The sequence below is a fragment of the Perca flavescens genome, chromosome 15 (assembly GCF_004354835.1).
Source record: "Perca flavescens isolate YP-PL-M2 chromosome 15, PFLA_1.0, whole genome shotgun sequence".
NCBI lineage: Eukaryota > Metazoa > Chordata > Actinopteri > Perciformes > Percidae > Perca > Perca flavescens.
This window is the reverse complement of record NC_041345.1, coordinates 34,623,941-34,647,023: the sequence shown is the minus strand read 5'-3', so window position 1 is coordinate 34,647,023 and position 23,083 is coordinate 34,623,941. Positions and strand designations below refer to the sequence as shown.

The following is a 23,083-nucleotide window of genomic DNA, read 5'->3' as shown; positions in this document are numbered from 1 at the left end:
GTAGCGCCAAAAGGGACGTGAGGAGACGTAAATCTAGAGATCTGACGTAGCCTAGTTGATAGCTGATTGGTCAGGTCACGGACCCGAGTTCACCCATTGGCTTATTTACAAGCCCATCAAAGCTAAGTGAAAGTTAAATCATTTTCCACTATTTTCTCCCATATCTCTTACAACTATTTTTGACCATATTTTAATAACTTGGAAAACAAAACGAATGTCTCAAAATAAAATAAAATAATATAGGGGTGTCATTATTGTTAACTTTGATGGGCTTGTAAATAAGCCAATGGGTGAACTTGGGTCTGTGAGTTGACCAATCAGCTATCAACTAGGCTTGTTTGTTGAGCTCTATATTTACGTCTCCTCACGTCCCTTAGGCGCTGCATCGGAACGTGACGTCGTATAAGCCTGTTGTTGTTCACTCGATAAGAGAAAAAGAACGACATTTATTGAATTAAATCCTATCTAATACTGGCTATGCCTTGTTGTGAATAGAACGAAAGAGAGCTGTGTCTGAATCCACTGTCGTCACGGAGTTAAAGGCAGTGAATTCCATTAAAATGGTGAGTCATTCCTTAACACTAGCTATGCCTTGAGTTCGCTAGCATCCATGCTAATCGGGGCTAATCATGGATGTATTAACAGAACGGTGCTAATACTGTCTATTGCTAATAGTGCAAAGCTAACGGGTTAGCTAAGATGCTGTTTTCATATGCTAATAGGGTAATTAGCCACAAAAGGCTAGCAGAGTACTGTGTATTGCCTGTGAAAAGGCTAATGATTCTATCTATTGGCATTCAGGGCTCGACATTAAGGCTTGTCCGCTTGTCCGGGACAAGTGGATTTTTTGTAGGACAAGTGGAAGAGAAATTTACTTGCCCCACTGGACAAGTTAAAACTCAAACAAATCAAAATGCCACTCATTTCGTCAATGTTACAGAATTGAAACAAATACATATTTTACCCCACAATCCCGGGCAGCGGGTCGGCGGGCCGCTAACGTTAGACCCAGCCCGCTGTTCAGCGCATTCTCCGAAAGCAAAGCAGCATGAAAGCACGGCGAGCTAGCCGGTGTTAGCTTGCTAACTCCACCTTAACGTTACCTCCTCGCCACATCGTTCACAGAAAACAAGCTGAAAACAGAAGTCACTCGTGGCGATAGCAATGTGCTTTGTGTGGATGAAGCATTATATACGTTATTATGTGCCACTCATTCCGTTTATGTTACAGATTTTACTTTACCGATTTGAAACAAATACATTAACTAACGTTAGACCCAGCAGCAGCGGGAGAGCGGACCGCTGATGTTAGACCCAGCCCACTGTTCAGCTCCTTCTCTGTAAGAGATACAGCAAGAAAGCACCGCGGAACCAGCAAGCCAGGCAGCCGGTGTTAGTTAGCTAACGTTAGCATGCTAACTACGCTTTAACGTTAATCCGTCCCCACATCGTTCACAGAAAACGAGCCGAATAAAGCTGTCACTCGTGGCGATAGAAGTGTGCTTTGTGCGGATGAAGCATGAAGTTAATTTGACTCTTGACGGCTGGCTCTCTGCCTCGTAACGTTACTAGCTGCTCCGCTACTCGTTTGTAGCGGATTAAGTATCAGGTAATAATCAACTGTAAAGTAGCTACACCTTTTTAAAGGATCCCTTGGTAAGTGGAATTGTAGAAAGAAAAGAAAAAAACACGTTGACACCAACATTTAGTGGCAAAATCCATTGTTATGTCTACAAAATTATTTTAGATATAGTATAAGTTCAAGTCACCACTACCTCTGGTCAAAATATTGAATTAGTATCTCAATATATTGACTCAGTATCTCAGAATATAAACAAAGAATATCAAAGTAATGAGAAACTATAAAATATTGACTTAATCTCAATATATTGGCTTAGTATCGTAATATATTGACTTAATAACTCAACATATTGGTTCAGTATCTCAATATATTGACTTAGTAACTCAGAATATTGACTAAGAATCTCAAAGCAATGAGAACATTCAAAATATTGACTTACAATCTCAATATATTGACTCAATATCTCTAAATATCTCAATATATTGACATAGTAACTTAGAATATTGACTAGGAATCTGAAAGTAATGAGAAATTTTAAAATATTCACTTAGAATCTCAATATATTAACTTCTGCACACCGGCGTGCAAAGTATAACTTTGTATTATGAGTCTGGAGATCCTTTTTTCTTGTTGAAGGGGAAATCTATTCTTGGGACACATTTGTTTCTACTGTTTAAACTGAATTGTATTAATGTTGATAGTGTTTGGATGCTTTCAATGGTTTCTTCAAATTCTGCATTAGCAAAACACAAAAAAAATTATAAAATGATTAATCTTTACCCGGACAAGTGACTTTTGTTCATGGACAAGTGAAACGTAAATGTACTTGTCCCAAGGACAAGTGCCTCAAAAAGTTCATGTCAAGCCCTGGCATTCTTTCTACTGTTACCTGTGCAGGGAGGGATAAATAAGCACGCATGTCTTAATGCCTCTAAATTACAACACTGTAGCTTAAGTTATGGGAAAATAATACAATTTGAGAGATGTTTACATGCAATTTATGCAATTATATTAAGAATAGTGTTAATGTTACTAAGGTAGGTTCCATAAAACTTGAATTAGAAATGTATTTTTTGTATAAAGGTTACAAAATAATATAAATGTACTTTTGATACCTGAAAGGGATTTATATACTTTTGATACTTAAGAGAAGAAATTTAAGAACGGTTGTACAACTGAATAGAGATTTAGATATTTCAATATGGGTTATGAAATATCACCTCATTTTATTTTCATTGTAGCCTAAGCAATTGATTTTATTACTGAATAGTAATTGAGAGAACTGATTTGGCCTTATCTACAGGTGGAGGAAGTGGAGATTTGAGAAGCGCCACGACAGGAGGTCCAGTCCAGAGAGGGATATTGGATCACATCGACTCTTCAGATCCCAGAGTCTTCCAGGGGTTAGAGATTCCCAGTTCAGTGGGCTGGGTGGGGAGCTACAGGATCGAGACTCAGAACTTATACAGATTGCCCTGGATTCCTTCTTCATGGTGGTAGGACAAACAGAAACCAAACTCATATGGGCCCCAACGTTGAACATCTCTGAACTCTTGTCATCAAAGAACAATTCAGCTCATAGAACTGAAAAGGGTTTATTTTATGAGCGCACTTTATTATTTTAGTTGTTATTTTTCATACCTGTGTTTTATCTCTATATGTGTATGCCATGTTTCTGTGTATATTAATACTCTTCTCAAACTTTATCCTGGTTTCCTAGTCTCTTTATTGATGTTCAATTCTCTGGCTCTTAACAATCTAGTTTTCTTCTGGTTCTGGTCCAAATTCACATTGATATCAACTACATAACACTACTACGAGCTATTTCATAAATGTACATTCTTACTACATCGTAATAAGGGTTACAAATACTTTTTTTACTTGTATCTCTGTTGTATCTGCTAGCCTTTGCAACTCATTTATAAATGCTTTGTAAAGCATAGAAAGTGCTCACTTTAGATGGGCTCACACAGTATACTTAACTAACCAGTAGTAACTCATGAGTTAATCATGGATTGATGTGTTGGTAAGTGCTTGTTAAAGATGTATTAACACTAAATATCCATAGGCATATTTCTGAAGGCATGTCCAAATAGAGCAATACATGTGTGTGTCCAGGTTCTGTTAGCCTTTGGAACTCATTTATAAATGGTTTGTAAAGCATAGAAAGTACTCACTTTAGATGGGCTCACACAGTATACTTAACTAACCAGTAGTAACTCATGAGTTAAACATGGATTACATTATTGGTAAGTATTTGTAACACATGTGTTAACACCCAAGCTATTAGTTTAGGCCTTTTTCTAAATCATAACATTTTATTTAAGACATGAACAAATGTAGGTCTAGATAGTCTGTTAATCATTAACTTCCTAGTTATAAACAACCGTTTACGTTCCTGAGTACCTAGTTGATAATGGTAAAATTACTTAATCTACAAATGGTTAATGCATCATGTAGGAATTATTAAAAAATATACTGATAAACATTTTACATGGGCTTACTTACTATGGACCAACCATTTACTAACTGCATTTACAAATGCTTTACTGATTAGAATGAATGTAGGAACTATGCTTTACAAATGATAAACAAATAAATTACTACTAGTTTGTAGATAGTTTATAAAGGGAAAATTATTTAATTTACTAATGGTTTTTGCAATACTTAGAAAGTGTCAAACTTCTATTTATGAACATAACTTCCAAGAGCCTTATTTACTATGAACAAACCATTTATGAGTGTGTATACAAATGCTTCATTCATGAGAATTAACATAGGAGCAGTGCTTTACAAATGATGAACAAAGCATTTAGCAATAGTTAGTAACTGGTTTATAATGGGAAAATTATTTCATTTATAAATGGTTGTTTCATTATTTGTTAAGTATAAATCATGTACTTACAAACATATTTTTCAAGATAGGCTTATTTACTATGAACAAACCATTTATAACTATGTGAATAAATGCTTTACTGATGATGAATTATGTAAGAACAATTAATTAATAATGATGAAAAAAACATTAACTAATAGGCTTATTTACTATGAACAAACCATTTATAATTGTGTGAACAAATACTTTACTCATGATGAACTATGTATGAACAATTAATAAGTAATAATGAACAAACCATTAACTAATAGTTAACTAATGCTTAATAAATGATGAATTATGGATAGGTATTATAAAGTGTTACCACATGTTTCTATCTCAACAGCTCTATTTAAGGCTTTGACCTGTTCCCACTCAGCGTTTAAGGTGGACTGGATGTGACCATGTGAGATAAATAGTTTTTAAGGTTCAAACCCTAAATATATTCGCCTTTGAATACTTTAATAGTTGACTTTTTCTCCAAGAAAAACCTTACTTCAGTATATAAAGTAAACTAGTGATAGTTGTCAGAACTTCTGCATTTTTTCATGAAAATGTTGACATTTAGTCAGAAGATACTTTTTCCTAAATCATTGTGACGTTTTCCTCGTACCAGCAGGACGAGGATCATAGGGCCTTGGTAGATGTAGTCAGTGTAAACTCCCGCCTTCTTTCCAAACCAGCACCTGTCAATCAAAATACAACCACCAATCAGATCCCCTCAATCAATTGTATAGCACTTTTCATATAAAAGTCATGTAACACAAAGTACTTCACATTATAAAAACAGAGACAATAATGTAAGATAACCCCCCTGCACACACACTCAGAGAGAAACCCAGAGAAGTTCCATCTAACATAGTCTACATCCACGACGTTCCACTTCAGAGATTGTTCCGGTGCCCCCGGATATCCGTCCCCTCCCTCTGTCTCTGTGTTGGTGTTCTAACCTCCGGTGGATTTGTGAGGACTATGGTTAACTGCTCCTCAGATCTCTGCAGGGTAAATCCAGACAGCTAGCTAGACTGTCTGTCCAATCGGAGTTTTCTGTTGCACAACTAAAACTACTTTTGAACGTACACATGTTCCACCAAAACAAGTTCCTTCCGGAGACCGTTTAGCAGAGACACCGGGGCTCTGGCCGGCACTTAGCACCGCCCAAGATGATTGTGATTGGTTTAAAGAAATGCCAATAAACCAGAGCAGGATTTTCTCCCAATCCAGGAATGCTGTGTGGACTCAGACCCTCCTCCACAGCTCTGTGTAGGAAGGTCTGGCAAAGGGAGACTATACCAACATACACTATGTTAGAAAGTCAGTCAGCAGCTCACTCACTTCTCGTTGTCGTAGTAAAGCTTCCCGAAAGCCCAGGCCACGATGATCGGAAAGGGAATACCTGTAGACAGACAGACAGGTTAGACAGAGAGACAAGTTAGACAGAGAGACAGACAGGTTAGACAGAGAGACAGACAGATAGGCAGACAGACAGAGAGACAGAGAGACATAGAGACAGGCAGACAGACAGAGAGACAGGTTAGACAGAGAGACAGACAGATAGGCAGACAGACAGAGAGACATAGAGACAGGCAGACAGACAGAGAGACAGGTTAGACAGAGAGACAGACAGGTTAGACAGAGAGACAGACAGGTTGGACAGAGAGACAGGTTAGACAGACAGGTTGGACAGAGAGACAGGTTAGACAAAGAGACAGACAGGTTAGACAGAGAGACAGACAGATTAGACAGAGAGACAGAGACACAGACAGAGGGACAGACAGACAGGTTAGACAGACAGACAGAAAGACAGACAGATAGGTAGACATATAGGCAGAAAGGCAGACAGACAGACAGACCGACCGACAGAGAGACAGACCGACAGGCAGACAGGCAGAGAGACACACAGATTAGACAGAGAGACAGACACACAGACAGAGAGACAGACAGACAGGTTAGACAGACAGGCAGACAGATAGGCAGAAAGGCAGACAGACAGACAGACAGACAGAGAGACAGACCAACAGGCAGAGAGACAGACAGATTAGACAGAGAGACAGACACACAGAGAGACAGACAGACAGGTTAGACAGACAGACAGACACATAGGCAGACAGACAGAGAGACAGACCAACAGGCAGACAGGCAGACAGACAGACAGAGAGACAGACCAACAGGCAGACAGACAGGTTAGACAGAGAGACAGACAGGTTAGACAGAGAGACAGACAGGTTGGACAGAGAGACAGGTTAGACAGACAGGTTGGACAGAGAGACAGGTTAGACAAAGAGACAGACAGGTTAGACAGAGAGACAGACAGATTAGACAGAGAGACAGAGACACAGACATACACACAGACAGAGGGACAGACAGACAGGTTAGACAGACAGAGAGACAGACAGACAGACAGACACAGGCAGACAGAAAGGTAGACATATAGGCAGAAAGACAGACAGACAGACAGACAGAGAGACAGACCAACAGGCAGACAGGCACAGACAGAGGGACAGACAGAGGGACAGACAGACAGACAGGTTAGACAGACAGGCAGACAGGCAGACAGGCAGAGAGACAGACAGATTAAACAGAGAGACAGACACACAGAGAGACAGACAGACAGGTTAGACATATAGACAGACAGATAGGCAGACAGATAGGTAGAAAGGCAGACAGACAGACAGACAGACAGACCGACAGAGAGACAGAGAGACAGACCAACAGGCAGACAGACAGACAGAGAGACAGACCGACAGGCAGAGAGACAGACAGATTAGACAGAGAGACAGACACACAGACAGAGAGACAGACAGACAGGTTAGACAGACAGACAGACAGATAGGCAGAAAGGCAGACAGACAGACAGAGAGACAGACCGACAGAGAGACAGAGAGACAGACCAACAGGCAGACAGACAGACAGAGAGACAGAGAGACAGACCGACAGGCAGAGAGACAGACAGATTAGACAGAGAGACAGACACACAGACAGAGAGACAGACAGACAGGTTAGACAGACAGACAGACAGATAGGCAGAAAGGCAGACAGACAGACAGAGAGACAGACCAACAGGCAGACAGACAGACTGACAGAGAGACAGAGAGGTGAATCATTAGACAGGTAAATTTGTGGACAGGTGAATCAGGTGATCTGACCCCAGCCGATGCAGATGAACATCCACTTCCTGAGTTTGTCGGTGGAGTAGGTGAGGACGACGGCAGTGTGCAGATAACAGCCTTCCCCAAACATCCAGAAGAAGTTTGTCACGTGGAAATAATTATACGCTGCCGTCACCAGCCGGCACCACACCTGGAGAGAGAATACATGGGTTAGTTAACGATTTACTAACCCTAACACCTGGAGAGAGGAGATACAGGAGACAGGAGACAGGAGAGAAGAGAGAAGAGAAAGGAGAAAGGAGAGAGAGGGCAGCACAACTCATTCAGGTAGCCAGGGTGACAAATGCAAGAAGATGCAGGCGGAGAGGAAAGAAACACAGGCAAAGAGGAAAGAAAGAAAGAAACACAGGCAAAGAGGAAAGAGAGAAAGAAACACAGGCAAAGAGGAAAGAGAGAAAGAAACACAGGCAAAGAGGAAAGAAAGAAAGAGACACAGGCAAAGAGGAAAGAAAGAAAGAGACACAGGCAAAGAGGAAAGAAAGAAAGAGACACAGGCAAAGAGGAAAGAAAGAAAGAGACACAGGCAAAGAGGAAAGAAAGAAAGAGACACAGGCAAAGAGGAAAGAGAGAAAGAGAGACAGACAGAGTCACAGCCATTAAGGTCAATGTCTGACATTCCACCAGCCGTAGTCTATTGGACCTGCATCTGGGCATAGAGTACCTATGGCCTGAGGGAAGTAGCTTAAAATGGCACGACAAGGGGGGGCTATGGTCAGCAGCAATGGATTGAGCCTTCTTTGCCACTCTGTTGGGGTACATGTGGGACAGAGTGGGGAAGGTGATGCCTGCAATCTCGTCACATGTCCTGACTGTACTGTCTAGTCGTTTTTTGTGGACAGAGAACCAAATCAGCAGATAAAACAGACTCAATAAATCATTCTCATAAAAGTGGGGTCAATGTTAAAATTCCTCAGTTTACAATAAAAGTACATACGCTGATGGGCTTTGGCACAAACAGCATCAGTGTGTGGTTCAAAACATAGCTTGCTATCAATTATTGTGCCAAGGTACTTGTACTGTCTCAAAAGGTTGGCGATCAATGATAGTGGGGGGAAGAGGGGGGCACTAAAATCAATAATTAATTATTTAGTCTTGGAGACATTTATGTTTAAAAAGGAACACTTACACCAATCATTAAAATCCTTCACTATTGGTCCATGGTCAATCACGCTTTCATTTAGAAGAGACACAATGACTGAGTCAACTGCACATTTAAAAACCTGTCTTCCATCATATTGTGAACAGAATTCATTTGTGTATAAAACAAAAAGGAGAGTCGAGAAGACACATCCTTGGGGGGAGCCAGTAGAAGATAAAAGAGGTTAAGAAGTCAACTAGCCAGGCTACTAGCCATGGGTTGATGTTGTGGGTCTTTAAAAGCCTGTTTGCTAAAATGTGGGGTTGAATACAATTAAAAGCTCGTCGTAAGTCGTACAAATTGCTTTGCCCCTTCCAGGTGGTTAAAAACTGTGTTGAGCAGATTAAATTGTAAGGGGTCGAGTTGTGGCTGTGTTATTGCTAAAATCTCCTGTTTGATCATTTTTTTCAAAAGCTTTCATAATGAGGGAAGTGAGGGCCACTGGTTTAAAATCATGAAGTGATTTAGGTGCTTTGGTCTCAGGCACAGGCACAATCACTGACTCTTTCCAGAGATGTGTGACCCGTGTGATTGAAGGGACTTATTGACTATAAAGGCAAGTATGTCAGACAGTGGCTCTGCACAGCTTTTGAGGAGGTGGCCAACAATATTGTCTGGACCAGGGCTCTTCCTTTCCTTCACCCCCCTAAGAATTTTGTGAACTCTGTCCTTATCAATAGTGATAGCAACATTTTGTTGTCCCCATGGTTCCCTGAACGCAGACAATTCCTTGGTGAAGTCGTAAATATTGAAGCAATTATAGAAAATATTCAATTAATCTGCAAGCTCAGAATCTGTCTGGCCATCAAAGGAGAGGTTTTATTTATGATTGAATTGTAAACCTATCATCAACTTCACATTGGCCTAATCCCAAAGTCCAGACTCACAGACTTTGGTGCGCATTCTCGCAAAATTTGTAAGGGCTTAGGATTGTCCCAATGTCGAATTTCAAAGGGCTTGATGGTTTGAGTACACACTTACCGAGCCTTTTCTGTGAGTCTGCATCGATGCAGACTTCACCAAAGGGAATTAGTCACAGTTCAAAGCGTTGTGACGTTTACCGCGGAGACCATAGGGAAATCCGGAAATTACAAAGGTAAACAACAGCACAACCATGGAACGGACGAACGCCAGCAGCAACCAACAACAGAGGTGGAAAGTAACAAAATACATTTACTCACGTTACTGTATTGAGTAGTTTTGTTGTGTATTTTGTATTTTTCAAGTAGTTTTTATAGTTTTTCTCCATTGGTTTGGCTCATTTCTTGAAACAGAAATTACATTCTCAAAACTCTAAGATCATTTGTCAAAACAGTCTTACAGTTCATCACAACACTATGGCTCACTTGCAAAAGCTCATATCTCTCCCAAAACTGTTCACTCGTGCTTCAAATCTAAATTACTCTGCCATATAAAGAGTCAGTGCCACGGAAATGGCAAAGATCCTTCTCAATTGCTTTGGCTCATTTCTTGAAACAGACCGGTCATTCTCAACACTCGTTCTGCTTTTGCCAAAATAACCTGGATGGTTCGGCACAACACCATGGTTCACCTGCAAAAGCTCATATCTCTCCCAAAACAGTTCACTCATGTGTCAAAGCTAAATTTCTTCCCAAAATGCTTCGTCCCTTTGGCATTGTGTAAGCACTGCAAGTCAAAATGTTTAGATGTTTTGTCACTAGGGCAGAGGACCATTGAAATATCCCTCATGTCCACCTTTCAGTCTTAGCCCAGTCCTTCATTGACAATGGTTACTCTACTGTTTTATTGTCTAGCTAACAGAATACCATTGTGTATAAAACTGAGAAAAAAAATAGGATTTTAGGGTAAGAGTAGCCTCCAAGGTTTGACATCACACATTGCACTCATACTGCCAAGGAAATTGTAACCATTTTTATTCACACACATAAAGTAATGTCCATACATCAGAGTAAAAAGAAAAGGTATACAGCATAATATACTGTAATATAAACACACAAAACAAGGACAATTATATGTAGCCTACAGTGCTGTAAATAACGCTGGAGTTTCACAACTAACAGTTTTTCACTGGTCGCTGTCCTCCCCCTCCCTCTCCTGGCCACCGTCCTCAGCCTCCTGGCCGTCCCACCGCTGCTGTCTGTCTGGCCACAGATTCTCGTCCACGTCACAGCGTATATTCTCCCTTACGATGCAACGAGGGAAGAAACGGCGTGCATGTTGCAACCATCCCCTACACTGATCTCCTGTAATATCCTCACATGCAGCGTCCATTGCATGGAGCAGGGACCTCTGATCTTGAGCCCGATGCTCATACACTCTCAATAGGAACTCCTCAATAGGATCGAGGAAAGGAGAGTAAGGTGGTAGGAACACCAGGACCATCCTTGGATGAGTAGTGAACCAGGCCCTGATGAGCGGGTGCACGGTGGAAATTATCACATTTCCCATACAATGACATATTGTGGTAGTTGAGGCCCTACGAGACCTCTCTCATTTTCAGGGATCAAATCAAAATGAAGGCGGTCCAAGAAGATGAGGAGCTTCTGTGTATTGTATGGGCCAAGACTGGGGATGTGAGTGGCCACACCATTCTCAGAAATGGCAGCACACATAGTTATATTGCCCCCTCGCAGGCCTGGGACATCCACCGTGGCCTGATGGCCAACAATATTACGGCCACGTCTTCGGCCCTTGGCCAGGTTGAAGCCAGCTTCATCCACAAACACAAAGATGTGAGGGGTCTCGTGTCCTTCCAATGCCATTATTCTCTACATCAAATCAGTCATACAGAAGAGTCATACACTACAGTTACAGACAATTACATAGGAATGTTCTATGTTCTCCACAAGTTCAATATACTACTGGCCACTACTCCAGTGGTTCCAAACCTGGGGTACATGTACCCCTATGCAGAGGTACTAGAGGGGGTATTTGACAGAAAGGGGAGGGGGAAAATCATCAATGACTAGACTTACTGAAATGTTACAGTAAAACCCACAGTATTAGATACATTTACATGGGAGGCACTGATTGAAGCTCTTTGACCCTTTTTCTTATTGTATGTTATATTCTTCAAAATAAGGATTATAATGATAATTGAATCATACAGTAAGCTGCAGTTTTTATGCAAAATGTTGAAGTCAGATAAATCAAATACTTTCATACCTGGATTACCTGGATTCAGAAATCAGATAAAGTGGGTACTGAAGCCAAAAAACTTTGGGAACCACTGCTTAATTGTAAAACGGTTATAATGATGGACAACCAGTAACTGACACATACATGTACATACTGGTACCACAGCTCTTTCACTCTATCAGAGATCCTCTCAAATGGTACCCTGTAAATTTGCATCATTATCATCTGATGCTTCTTCAATATCCAGTCTATTGTGGAGATGCTTATAGAGTTGACATTTTGGAATATGGCATTGTCTTGTAGGATTGCAGCATGGCTCTGTCTCAATGTGATGGCATTATTTGCAATCACCATGTTACAGATCTCTTGTTCTTGTTGTTCATTGAGAAGTTTTCCTCTGCCACCCGTGCAAGGTTGTCGTCCAATCCTAGACATAGAATTCAAAGAACAACACTCCATTCATAATGTATACCTTATGTATTCCTTACAGAATGAGTTACCAATGTAATTGTATTGTGTTTTTACCACAGTTCTAATGCATCACTGCACAGTGACTGGAATACTACTGTAAACTGTATCATCAATACTGTATATTTCTTGTTATTTTTAGTATTATAACATCCCATTGAGGTAAGATATTACTGTAGGCCTATCACACACACACACACACACACACTAAATGAATAGGTAAATGAGTAAATATATTTCTTGCTCTATGCACAGTGTCCTGTCCTATACAACATCTAATTCCATCATTGACTGACTACATACCTGTTTTCCCTGTGAAAGGTTTGGATGATGGAGGAGACTGGAGAGCGAGGAACATTAGGCTGCACTGGGCGACTTGCCTCCACCACTGTGAGGCCATGGTTGATGACATGGTCTATAATTTTGGCCCGAATTTCATCTGGGACAGCATGGTGTCTTCGTGCTCCTCGGCCTCTTCCCCCTATTCCACCACCATGCACACTTACTCCTCCTCCTCTTCTTCTTCCTCTTCCTCTTCCTCGAGCAGGCAGTTGCCCTTGTTCATTTACTTGGCCAGGTGCCTCCATGTTCAGAAATTGTACTGGTCGTGCATGGTCAAGCTCTATATATACATGTTTGGCAGAATTCACAAACATGGACAGCACCTGTCAGGTAACTGAACATACTGTTTGATTGGTCATCTGAGATGTGTGAAACTCCTCCTTCGTTAGTCAAGCTCTAGTTTCACCTGACTGTCAATTGCTGTAATCAATTTATCAAATGTTCCAAGAGATTCATATATGGTATTCATGGTATTATGTTCTTGACTAATTTTGACAATTGAACAGACTATTGTGCATGTGATGACTTATACAATGAAATGACGCGGACACGTGTTGGAGAGAACAACCATTAGACTGAGAATCAACAATCAGTTTAGATCAACAAGATCTATTCACTTGGAAATTGTGCTAAATGTAGGCTACCTGTACGTAATCATTTGCAAAGATGCACTGAGACATTGAGACATGTACTAAGACATTTGCAATTTGATGAAATTAATGAGAAATTCAATTCTGTTGTTAACAATTGCCAAGTGGTTTGGAGGTTTGTCCATGTTGTTTTGAGAATGTCAATTCTGTTTCAAGAAATGAGCCAAACCAGTGGAGAAAAACTGTAAAATCGGTATTTTAAAATGTACTTGATTACATTTTGAGTGAAGGATTGTATTTCGCTACATTACAAATCCCATCCGTTACTGAGTAAGAAAAAACAGTCTGACCTGGATGTGTTGGCGAGCAGCGAACTAGTGGGAGACGTTAGCATGGACGTAAATGAGCTGTTATCCCTAAAAAATGACTTGACTGATGCAGAGGCACCGACACCTGAAGCTTTGCTAGTTACACTGCAAAAGCAACAATGCATCCAGGCATGCAGCAGTCAGGACCAGCTTTGTGACAAACTACAAAATTGCCAAAACCGTAAGCCATTTTCTGAAGGGGAGTTTATTAAAGAGTGTTTGGTGGAGTCTGCAGCGCTAATATGCCCAGAGAAAAAAAGAGATGTTTGAGAATGTGTCGCCTGACATAAAATTAATATTGAGCAGAATTGAGTTTAGCCTATTGGTCCGGCCCTCCACAACAGTCTCTGATTCTCATGTGGCTCCTTGGGAAAATGAATTGCCCACCCCTTCCGTAGGTACGTATGTAGGACACTGGCTAAATTTATTCACATAAATCTAATTAGCTCATATGGGCTATTTAGGTGTGTAGAAGCTAGCTGCTAGTCTGGGCTGTGAACATTCGGGTCTGTTTATATTAATATAATTAACAGTTTTTTGGTCTAACCCATTTATGGAGTCAAAACACATGATTTGGCCTTGATTTGCATTATAACTGTGGTTTGTTTGTGAAGAAAAGAAAGATGGCCCTCAGAACTAACAATGTATGGTACTTTTACTTTCAATTGATTGTTTGAAAACATTTTATGGGATGGTCAGAACTAAAATTGCACATTATACCTTTCTAAGGGTCTTAAATAACACGTGTGACATGTATATATATATATATATATATATATATATATAAAAAACGAAATCGTTCACTGGAAACAGTCCGGTTTAAATCAAAGTCTGTATATATATATATAATTAAAAACAAAATAGTTTTGGATTTATGACCCCTTGTCCTATTTTCACTACATGGGAGAAATCCCCCGATTTACAGTTTTTTTTAAATGTAACTAAGTAACTTTTACTTAAAGTACATTTTAAATGAACTACTTATTACTTTTACTTGAGTAATTTTTCAGACAGGTACTTTTTCCACCTCTGACCAACAACAACAACACGTTTTAACATGGATTAAACCAATCCAGATAACAACAGTCCCAGAAAAAGACATATTCATGTAAGTAGCCTCCCTGACCAGTAATTTTTAGCTGTCATCTAGCATGTTAAATTCTAACAACTGTTATTTTCCATCAGGGAGTGAACAACAAACCCTGCAGTTCATCCAGTTACACAGATATGCATCTGCTGATGGTTTCGTGTAAGTACAGTTTGTTAATTTCTAAAACTATTCTGGCAACAACTTAGCAATGGATAACTTGTGAAGCTAAAGGCACATGCACTACAGTGTGTGTGGCTTGGCTACTCTGCTTCTGTAACAAAAATCCCTCTGTACCTTTGTTTTTAATTGTCATGAAATGGTTGGCAAATTACTTGTTTTTGCCCCAACAGAGAGATCTTAAAAGAAATGGGAATGGAGAACACTGTCACACCATATCAAGCCAAAAGAAAATGGGAAAATTTAAAGTATTGGGTGAATTTTTATTATTAGCTTGTGTGAATGGGCTACTGGAACACATGGGCTGTTTTATGGGTGTTTGTATACTCAACACTGATGGTGTCTTTAACAATATCCAAGTTGCTTAATAAGTATTTATCAAAATGTTTCATGTGTTAACATATGCTTGTGTGAAAGTGAAACAACTTTAATTGTTTTACACAGGACCTGATCCTACCACGAACTGGAGAAGGGACAGAGGGTGGACGGGCAACACCTGGTACCTGGTCTTTCTTTGCAGCAATGCACGACATTCTGGGGCAGAGAGACTCCACCAGGCCTCTGAACATCATTTCCACGGCAGTGGACTCAGAGCCTGATGGGGACACACCCAACACCTCCGCTACTGTCCAGCCATCCACCTCCTCTACTGCACCACCATTCACTACCCCAAAGGCCAAGAAAAGAAAAAATGAAGTTGTGGAGTACTTAAAGGTCTATGCAGAGACGCAGGAAAGGAGACAGATGGAGCTGGATGCCAGAGAGGAAGAGCGATAGAGGAGAAGGGAACAGCAAATTGATACTTTGATAGGTATATTTGAGGAATTGTTTAAGAAGCAAAAATAGGTTTTTGATGATGTCATCTTTAGTTGTTATATGAACCCTATGGGTTTGGTTGTTTTTTTTTAACATTTTTGTTGTTTCTCATTTCAAGCTCATTAAAAGTTGAGTTGGCCCTCATCTGCATGTTGTGTTTGAATTGTGATTTGCATTAGGTGGATTCTAAGCTTTTGTTGTAAGAATATTTGAGGGTGTACTACTGAATATTCTATGAAAATGTCACTTCCTGGAAAATGTTGCATCCATCAACCACATAACTCAGAAATATAGTCATACATAACTTTATGAGCCAAAGTATGCCATATTTATCATTGAACAGAAAAGGTTAAACACAACACAAGGTTGCTCAAAATGGCAAAACATAAAAGGGCATTTCACTCAACCCCAAACTTTTGAATACAAAATGTAAAAAACAGGCTGCCACAGAACTGATGTCTGCCTTTACATGGCCCCAGGTTGTTGGGCACATAGCCTGTCCCTGATGTGGGCTCCACTTCTCTCCTGGAACTGTTGAACTGGAGCAGGGAGGGCAGGGTCCTCAGGCTGGATCTCTGGCTCTTCCAGGACATCCCCATAGTTCAGGCACATATTGTGGAGGACTGCACAGGCCAGGATGATCTCTGAACAAAATGCATGCTTAACCTCCAGTGCCTTGAACAAGGTACTCCGCCACCGTGCCTTCATCACTCCGAAGGTCCTCTCAATAATCGACCGGGCCCTGTCATGTCACACAGTAAAGCACTCCTGCATCCTCCCTTGTAGTGGGTGTCTGTAGGACGTAATAATGGTGATGGGGTGTTCGAGACATGGGTAGCCTCCATCTCCCAAAAGAAAATAACCAGGTGGGGGGTACAAAGAATGAACATACATTTGGCTATTTCTTAACACACATATCGTGAAAAGAACCTCCATAACCAACGAAAATATCTATAAACCTCCCAGAGGAGTCACATATGGCCTGAACTTGCACTGAATGAAACTGCTTGTGATTAAAAAAATCATACTGACTTGTGCTTGGGGGGTTTTATTCCAATGTGGCAGCCATATATGGCCCCCACAGCATTATTAAAGGTGTCATGCTGGACTAGCTGGCCAAATGCCCTTCCAATGTCCCCCAGCATGTTAGCAGTAGCGAAGGAGATAACGTTGCCCTTACACTTACGAATGTCAAAGGCCACCCTGTGCACAATTCTGCACACTGTGGACTTGGGCACATCGAAAGCCCTTGCGGCCCCACAGTATGAAACACCGTGGGGCCAGCCAATAAACAAAAAGCAACACTTTGAACGTTGGCCCCCATCCATGATCCCTCCTCTGACTCAACATGCTCAAAATGCCATGAAAGGCCTCATGTCATTCTCCACATCCAGATACACCCCAATAGCTTGGCATATGTTGGTTCACTCTGGCATACAGGGTGTGCTGGTAAGCCTATGAACAAAGACAAATACTATATGTAATGGTATGTTAGATTTTGTTTACGTCACATCTAATTTATTAATCTCTTTCTGAGTAAATCTTGAAAAATAACAAACATTAATTAAAGCTGTGAGCAGCAATGGACGGGCCCTCGCACAAGACTCTACCTTAGATGGGTCAGCATGTATGAAAGGGGGCGTGGCTTGAACATAGGGGGCGGGCCAAACCATCACCAATGAAGAAGGAAGTCTCTGCTGAGTTCAATGAGTTCAATGCCTTGGTGCGCGTCAGGGTTACCGGCCGACGCTGCTCCTTGCGACCGTGCATTTGCGCGGCACTCACCAATGAAAAGGGAACTCCCTGCCGAGGTCAACGAGACCTCACACAAGACTCTACATCATACATTTTATTAGCTGTGAAAAGGGGCGGGGCCTGAGTTCATTGATACTTCACATAAGACTCTACCTTAAACGGGTCCCCATTTATGAAAGGGGCGGGGCAGGGGTGGTCAAACCATGAGCAATGAATAAGGGTCTCTGCTGAGTTCATTGATACCTCACATAAACAATAAACGGGTCCCTAATGAATGGCTAAGCACAGAGGGGCGGGGCAAACAATCACTAATGAATAAGGAAGTCTCTGCTGAGTTCAATGATACCTCACACAAGGGTCTACATCAAACGGTGATGAGATGATAAAAAAATGATAAGAAAGTTGTAAATACATTTTTGGACCAACCTGTTGTCCAGCTTGTAAAACAAGAGTTTGAAAAAAGTTGGAAAAGGCAGCCGTCTCCTGAGCCTCGGTCGTGTGGAAAGCAAGAAACTTCAAAATTCCCAAACCGGCAAGTGTCAGCAACATCTTTGTTATTAAACGTCGCCAAGGTAACATGTGATCTCGTGAAGTGCTGTCCCAATCCCATTTATACCTATCTGAGCCCATGTGGCCTCACACACTCACTCACTTCAGTCTGTGAGTCTTTAGTCTTTAGACATTTCAAATGTCTTGCAGGGCAGGTGCCATATTGGGAAAAGTTACTTAGCGACTTTCCAAGCCTACAGTGGTTAAAGTCACCTATTATAAAGTTTGGCGCGTCAGGGGCGATACTTTGCAGCCTTTGCACCGTTTGTACTATTAGCCTTGATGCGATATCAGCGTTCGCCCTCAGATGGATGTATACAAGTGTGACAAATATTTGCGGAAACTCTCTTGGCAAGTAATAAGGACGGAGAGAGACAGACATGAGTTCGATGTCAGGGGTCTGATTGACATACAAGCACAGACCACCACTGAGTGATTTTCCTGTTGCTGCCGGGTCCCTGTCAAGTCGCAACAGTACTCCAAAACCAAGATCCTGCTCCTTGAGCCACGTTTGAGTCACTGCAATAAGGCAGGCATTCCTGTAGTCCGATACTAATCTGGCATTTGCTTGGAGTTCATCCACCTTGCTCCAGAGGGATTGTACATTGGCGAGGATTATTGAGGGGAGAGGGATCTTCCGGTGGCGCTCTCTTTTGAGCCTCTGGTGGACCCCGCCGCGGCTGCCTCTTTTCCTCGCCCTTGTTGGCCTTGTCCCCTGGGCTCCCTTGGAAGGACCATGCCTGATGATCTCCAGCGGCAAGGTTCCAGCTGGGTCCATGATCCCCCCTCCTGTATCCTGGAGTAGCAGTAGGAACTCCCGATTGTAACGGAGGTGGTAGTCCAAACAGAGCACCCGCGTAAAGTGACCAGAAAGCGTCAGAATGAGCAGAAACCCAGTCAGTCTGAGGTGAGTCATCACATATGAGCCGAGTTAAAAATGACAATGAACTATGTTAGTAGTCACACACAATCGTTAGAAAACAAACAAACAGAACAAGTCGCCATAGAACAGCAAACAGCGAGAGCATCCAGCTAATTAACCGAGTTTGAAAGTCAGTGAGCCGCTGGCAGACTGAAAGTTTTTCATTTTGAATAAAAAATGTTTGATCACATGTCCTCTAGACCAGCAGGGGGCGCTCTGAGAGTTGAAGAGTCTGTATTTCAGTTTCATCACCTCAGAGTACAGATCATCAGCTGGTCCCCATGGTGACCGTCGTCAGGGACACAAAGTCTGTCTGTGTGTGTGTGTGTGTGTGTGTGTGTGTGTGTCCGTACCTGTGTCTGTGAGTGTGTGTGTGTGTCTGTGTGTGTGTGTGTGTGTGTGTGTGTGTGTGTGTGTGTGTGTGTTACCTGGTTGCCCTCGGTAACAGTAGGGTTCATGGTTAACTGGACAATGAACCAGGTTGCGTTCCTCAGGATGAACGCTGAGATCAGATTCCAGTGGATGATGTTCCTCAGACAGCGAATACTCCTGAAACACACACACACACACACACACACACACACACACACACACACACACACACACACACACACACACACACACACACACACACACACACACACAGGTACAAACACACACACACACACAGACAGTGAGCATCAACACTACCTGTATTTTTTCACATTAAAAGTCGACCAATTGGATGGAAGAGTATTAATCGCATGCATCAGGAATGATGAAAAAGAGAAAGAAGGTGACTAAAACATTATTTGTGTTAGAGAAGGTGCAGGTATTTATTACATTAATATCTGACGTTATCTCTTCAGACAGACAGACAGACAGAGAGACAGAGAGAGATACAGACAGACAAACAGAAAGACAGACACAGAGACAGACAGACAGACGGACACAGAGAGACAGACAGACACAGAAAGAGAGACAGACAGACACAGAAAGAGAGACAGACAGACAGACAGACAGACAGACACAGAACAAGAGAGAGACAGACAGACAGGTTACCTGAGTCTGAGGAAGAGTGTGAATGCGAGCAGCAGAGCCCCGAGAGAGAAACAGTGACCGAGGTAGTTGATGATCACAGCGACCTGATAATGAAGCTTAGTCTTCCTCTTAACACACACACACACACACACACACACACACACACACACACACACACACACACACACACACACACACACAGCAATTACTTTAGTCTGTTTATAAACCATTATCATATAAAAGTCAGAGCAAACTAAACAAAAAGAAAACAGTACCAGACACAAAACCAGGAGAACAAACTGTTTCTACTTTAATCTTCTGCCTCCTCTGACTGTAAACACACACACACACACACACACACACACACACACACACACACACACACACACACACACACACACACACACACACACACACACACACACACACAGGGACAAACACACACAGGGACAAACACACACAGGGACACAAAAACACAGGGACACACAACCACACAGAGGGAGAGACACACACACACACACACACACACACACACACTAACACACACAAATACACACAAACAAACACAGGGACACACACACACATACACACAGGGACAAGCACACACACACATACACACACAGACACAGGGACACAAACACACACAAATACACACAAACAAACACAGGGACACACACACACATACACACAGGGACAAACACATACACACACACACACATGCAAACACATCTTTCTATCTCATTAATTATGGCTCTCTGATTGGCTGGCAGCCAACTCTGCCGTCCAATCACAGGAGAGCAGGAAATAGGCGACAGATTCTCTCAGTGGGGAAGACAGGGAGACGTTAATTGTGTTGACAAGTGGACACACGCACACACACACACACACACACACACACACACACACAAACACACACACTGACACACACACTGACACACACACACACACACACACACACACTGTGAGGGTCCAGATGGATTGTTTCAGGTTCAACTGTTTGCTGATTAGTGTTTTTATATGTGTGTGTGTGTGTGTGTGTGTGTGTGTGTGTGTGCAGTCCAGCTGTGCTCAGCTGGTGGTTGTGTTGCAGCTGAAGTTGTGTTTGTGTAGATCAGAGACTTCTCAGATCTAATGATAGCTTCTCCAACTTTTTAGACACAGATATGGGACAGGCCAAAAGAAAACAGTGACAGGCACAGCAAAATGTTGTTGTGGGTTTTGATGTCACATAGATTCCTCCAAACACCAACATGTCTGCCTGATGGTGACCGAGGAGTCTGTCCTGAAATGAGAGATGTTGACAAAGTCTGTCTGAAACTCTGGTTCACTCAGAACATGAAGTCCACAACAGTCAGAAGAGTCAGACAATTTGCTCATCAATCTCATCAGAACTACTACGGCCACTAGAAGGCACTGCCACTAGAAACCTAGATAACACACGACTTACAGCAGCGTTTTCAGGGAAGGACAGACAAACAGAGAGAGAGAGAGAGAGAGAGAGAGAGACACACACACACACATTATCTCTCTATGGTTCTGAAAGTGTTCTCTTGTCTTTTGAGGAAAATCACAAAGTTGTGTTTAAAGAGAAGCTGAACACGGACTCCACAGACAGACAGACAGACAGACAGCTGAACACTGACTCCACTCTCTGACTCAGTACGTTATAGCCTGAGTGTGTTTCTGTAACAGCCAGTAATTCTTTAGACCAAAAATAATAAATCACGTTGGGATTCAGAGTCATTGGCCCTCATTTATGAAACGTGTGTACGACCTAAAACAGGTGTACATCGGGCGTACGCCGATTCCTACGCAAAGCTCTGCATTTATCAATTTGGACGTGAGCGTAGGCTGCGATCAAATCTCACGTCTGGTCTGAACTCGTGTACGCAAGTTTCTGAGTCAGCGTGGCCTTGCGGTGCAGCATATAATCAGTTTAACAGGAGAAGGAGAAGTCATAAGTTGATCACTTATCAGCAATGGCAGATCTGGCTCTTTTAGAAGACCTCTATGAGCGGTACAATAGTGCACAAATACGCACACGTGCCCACGTGGAGCGCTCCATCGGATTGTTTAAGGGCAGATAAATGGCTCGCATCAGTGGGGGGACCCTATACACGGCAGAAAAAGTCTGCAACATTGTTTTAGCCTGGGGGTTCTGCACAACATCTCGCAGGGAAACTGGGTGCCATAAATGTAGCGATGGAGCCAGATGAGCCGATGCCCAGAGAGCAGTGTCCAGAACAGCCCCCACTGAAGGAGACAGGATATTATTATTCCTCACTTTTAAAAGGTAGCCTATAGTGTTATGTTTGGCAATGATATTCATAGGCTACAGGAAACATGACGATGCACAACATTTTTATTTATTATTCAGGTTTTCATTTCTATGTCGTGAACGATTTATTTCTGCCATTGACCGAGTTATTTCGGCTTGCTTTTCCAGCCCCTCTGCTGTCGGGAGACAGGGTCGTGGTGGTGGTCCTCAAAACCGAGAATATATTGGGGCGTGATATTTAAATTACGATCATTTCCAGCCGCTGCATTTATCAATGTACGACCATTCTTACGCTCTGATTGGTGTGATATGAACGTTTCATAAATCACACGTGAAGCCTGTCGTAAGATGATTTCTGCGCTCATATCTGCGCTGGTTTCTACGTTAGGTTGATAAATGAGGGCCAATGTCTCATCTGGTTCATTTATCAGTATTAATATCATTTAAAGGGTCTGAAATGAGGATTTTAACCTTTGATATAAATATGAATAGTTCTCCATCTGAACAATGGTTTATGTTTGGTTAGTCCAGGCACAGAAATGACTTGATGAAGTTATAGGTTGGATTTAAACAACTACTCTGCTCAGTAGTCAGTCTCTGTCCTGTCTACAGAACAAAAGGTCAGGGTCACTGAGTCTGCTAAGGTCAGGGCTCAGAGGTAGTCAGTCTGTCTACAGAACAAAATCATCAGAAAGTGTGTCAAGCTTTAAAAGCATGTAAAACATTTAAAACATCCAGAAAACCTTCATGAAATGTCTAAAACCGTCCAAAAATCGTCCATACAGCATAAACAAACATTTAAAACCCCTGCCAAAACAGTAGCA

At 41.9% G+C, this 23,083-nt stretch overlaps 1 protein-coding gene across 3 annotated transcripts in view; it reads right to left on the bottom strand.

Moving 5' to 3' along the window:
* crhr1 (corticotropin releasing hormone receptor 1) overlaps positions 1-23,083 on the bottom strand; it is a 55,077-nt gene that overhangs the window by 5,786 nt on the left and 26,208 nt on the right. For 2 of the 3 annotated variants that reach the window (XM_028598699.1, XM_028598701.1), the window contains exons 5-9: positions 20,003-20,109; positions 19,390-19,510; positions 7,603-7,756; positions 5,792-5,852; positions 5,070-5,142 (exon numbers count right to left, since the gene is read on the bottom strand). In XM_028598699.1, coding sequence (XP_028454500.1) covers positions 5,070-5,142; positions 5,792-5,852; positions 7,603-7,756; positions 19,390-19,510; positions 20,003-20,109 — 516 coding nt within the window. The remainder of the gene's footprint in view (positions 1-5,069; positions 5,143-5,791; positions 5,853-7,602; positions 7,757-19,389; positions 19,511-20,002; positions 20,110-23,083) is intronic. The other variant, XM_028598700.1, reaches the window with a different exon arrangement.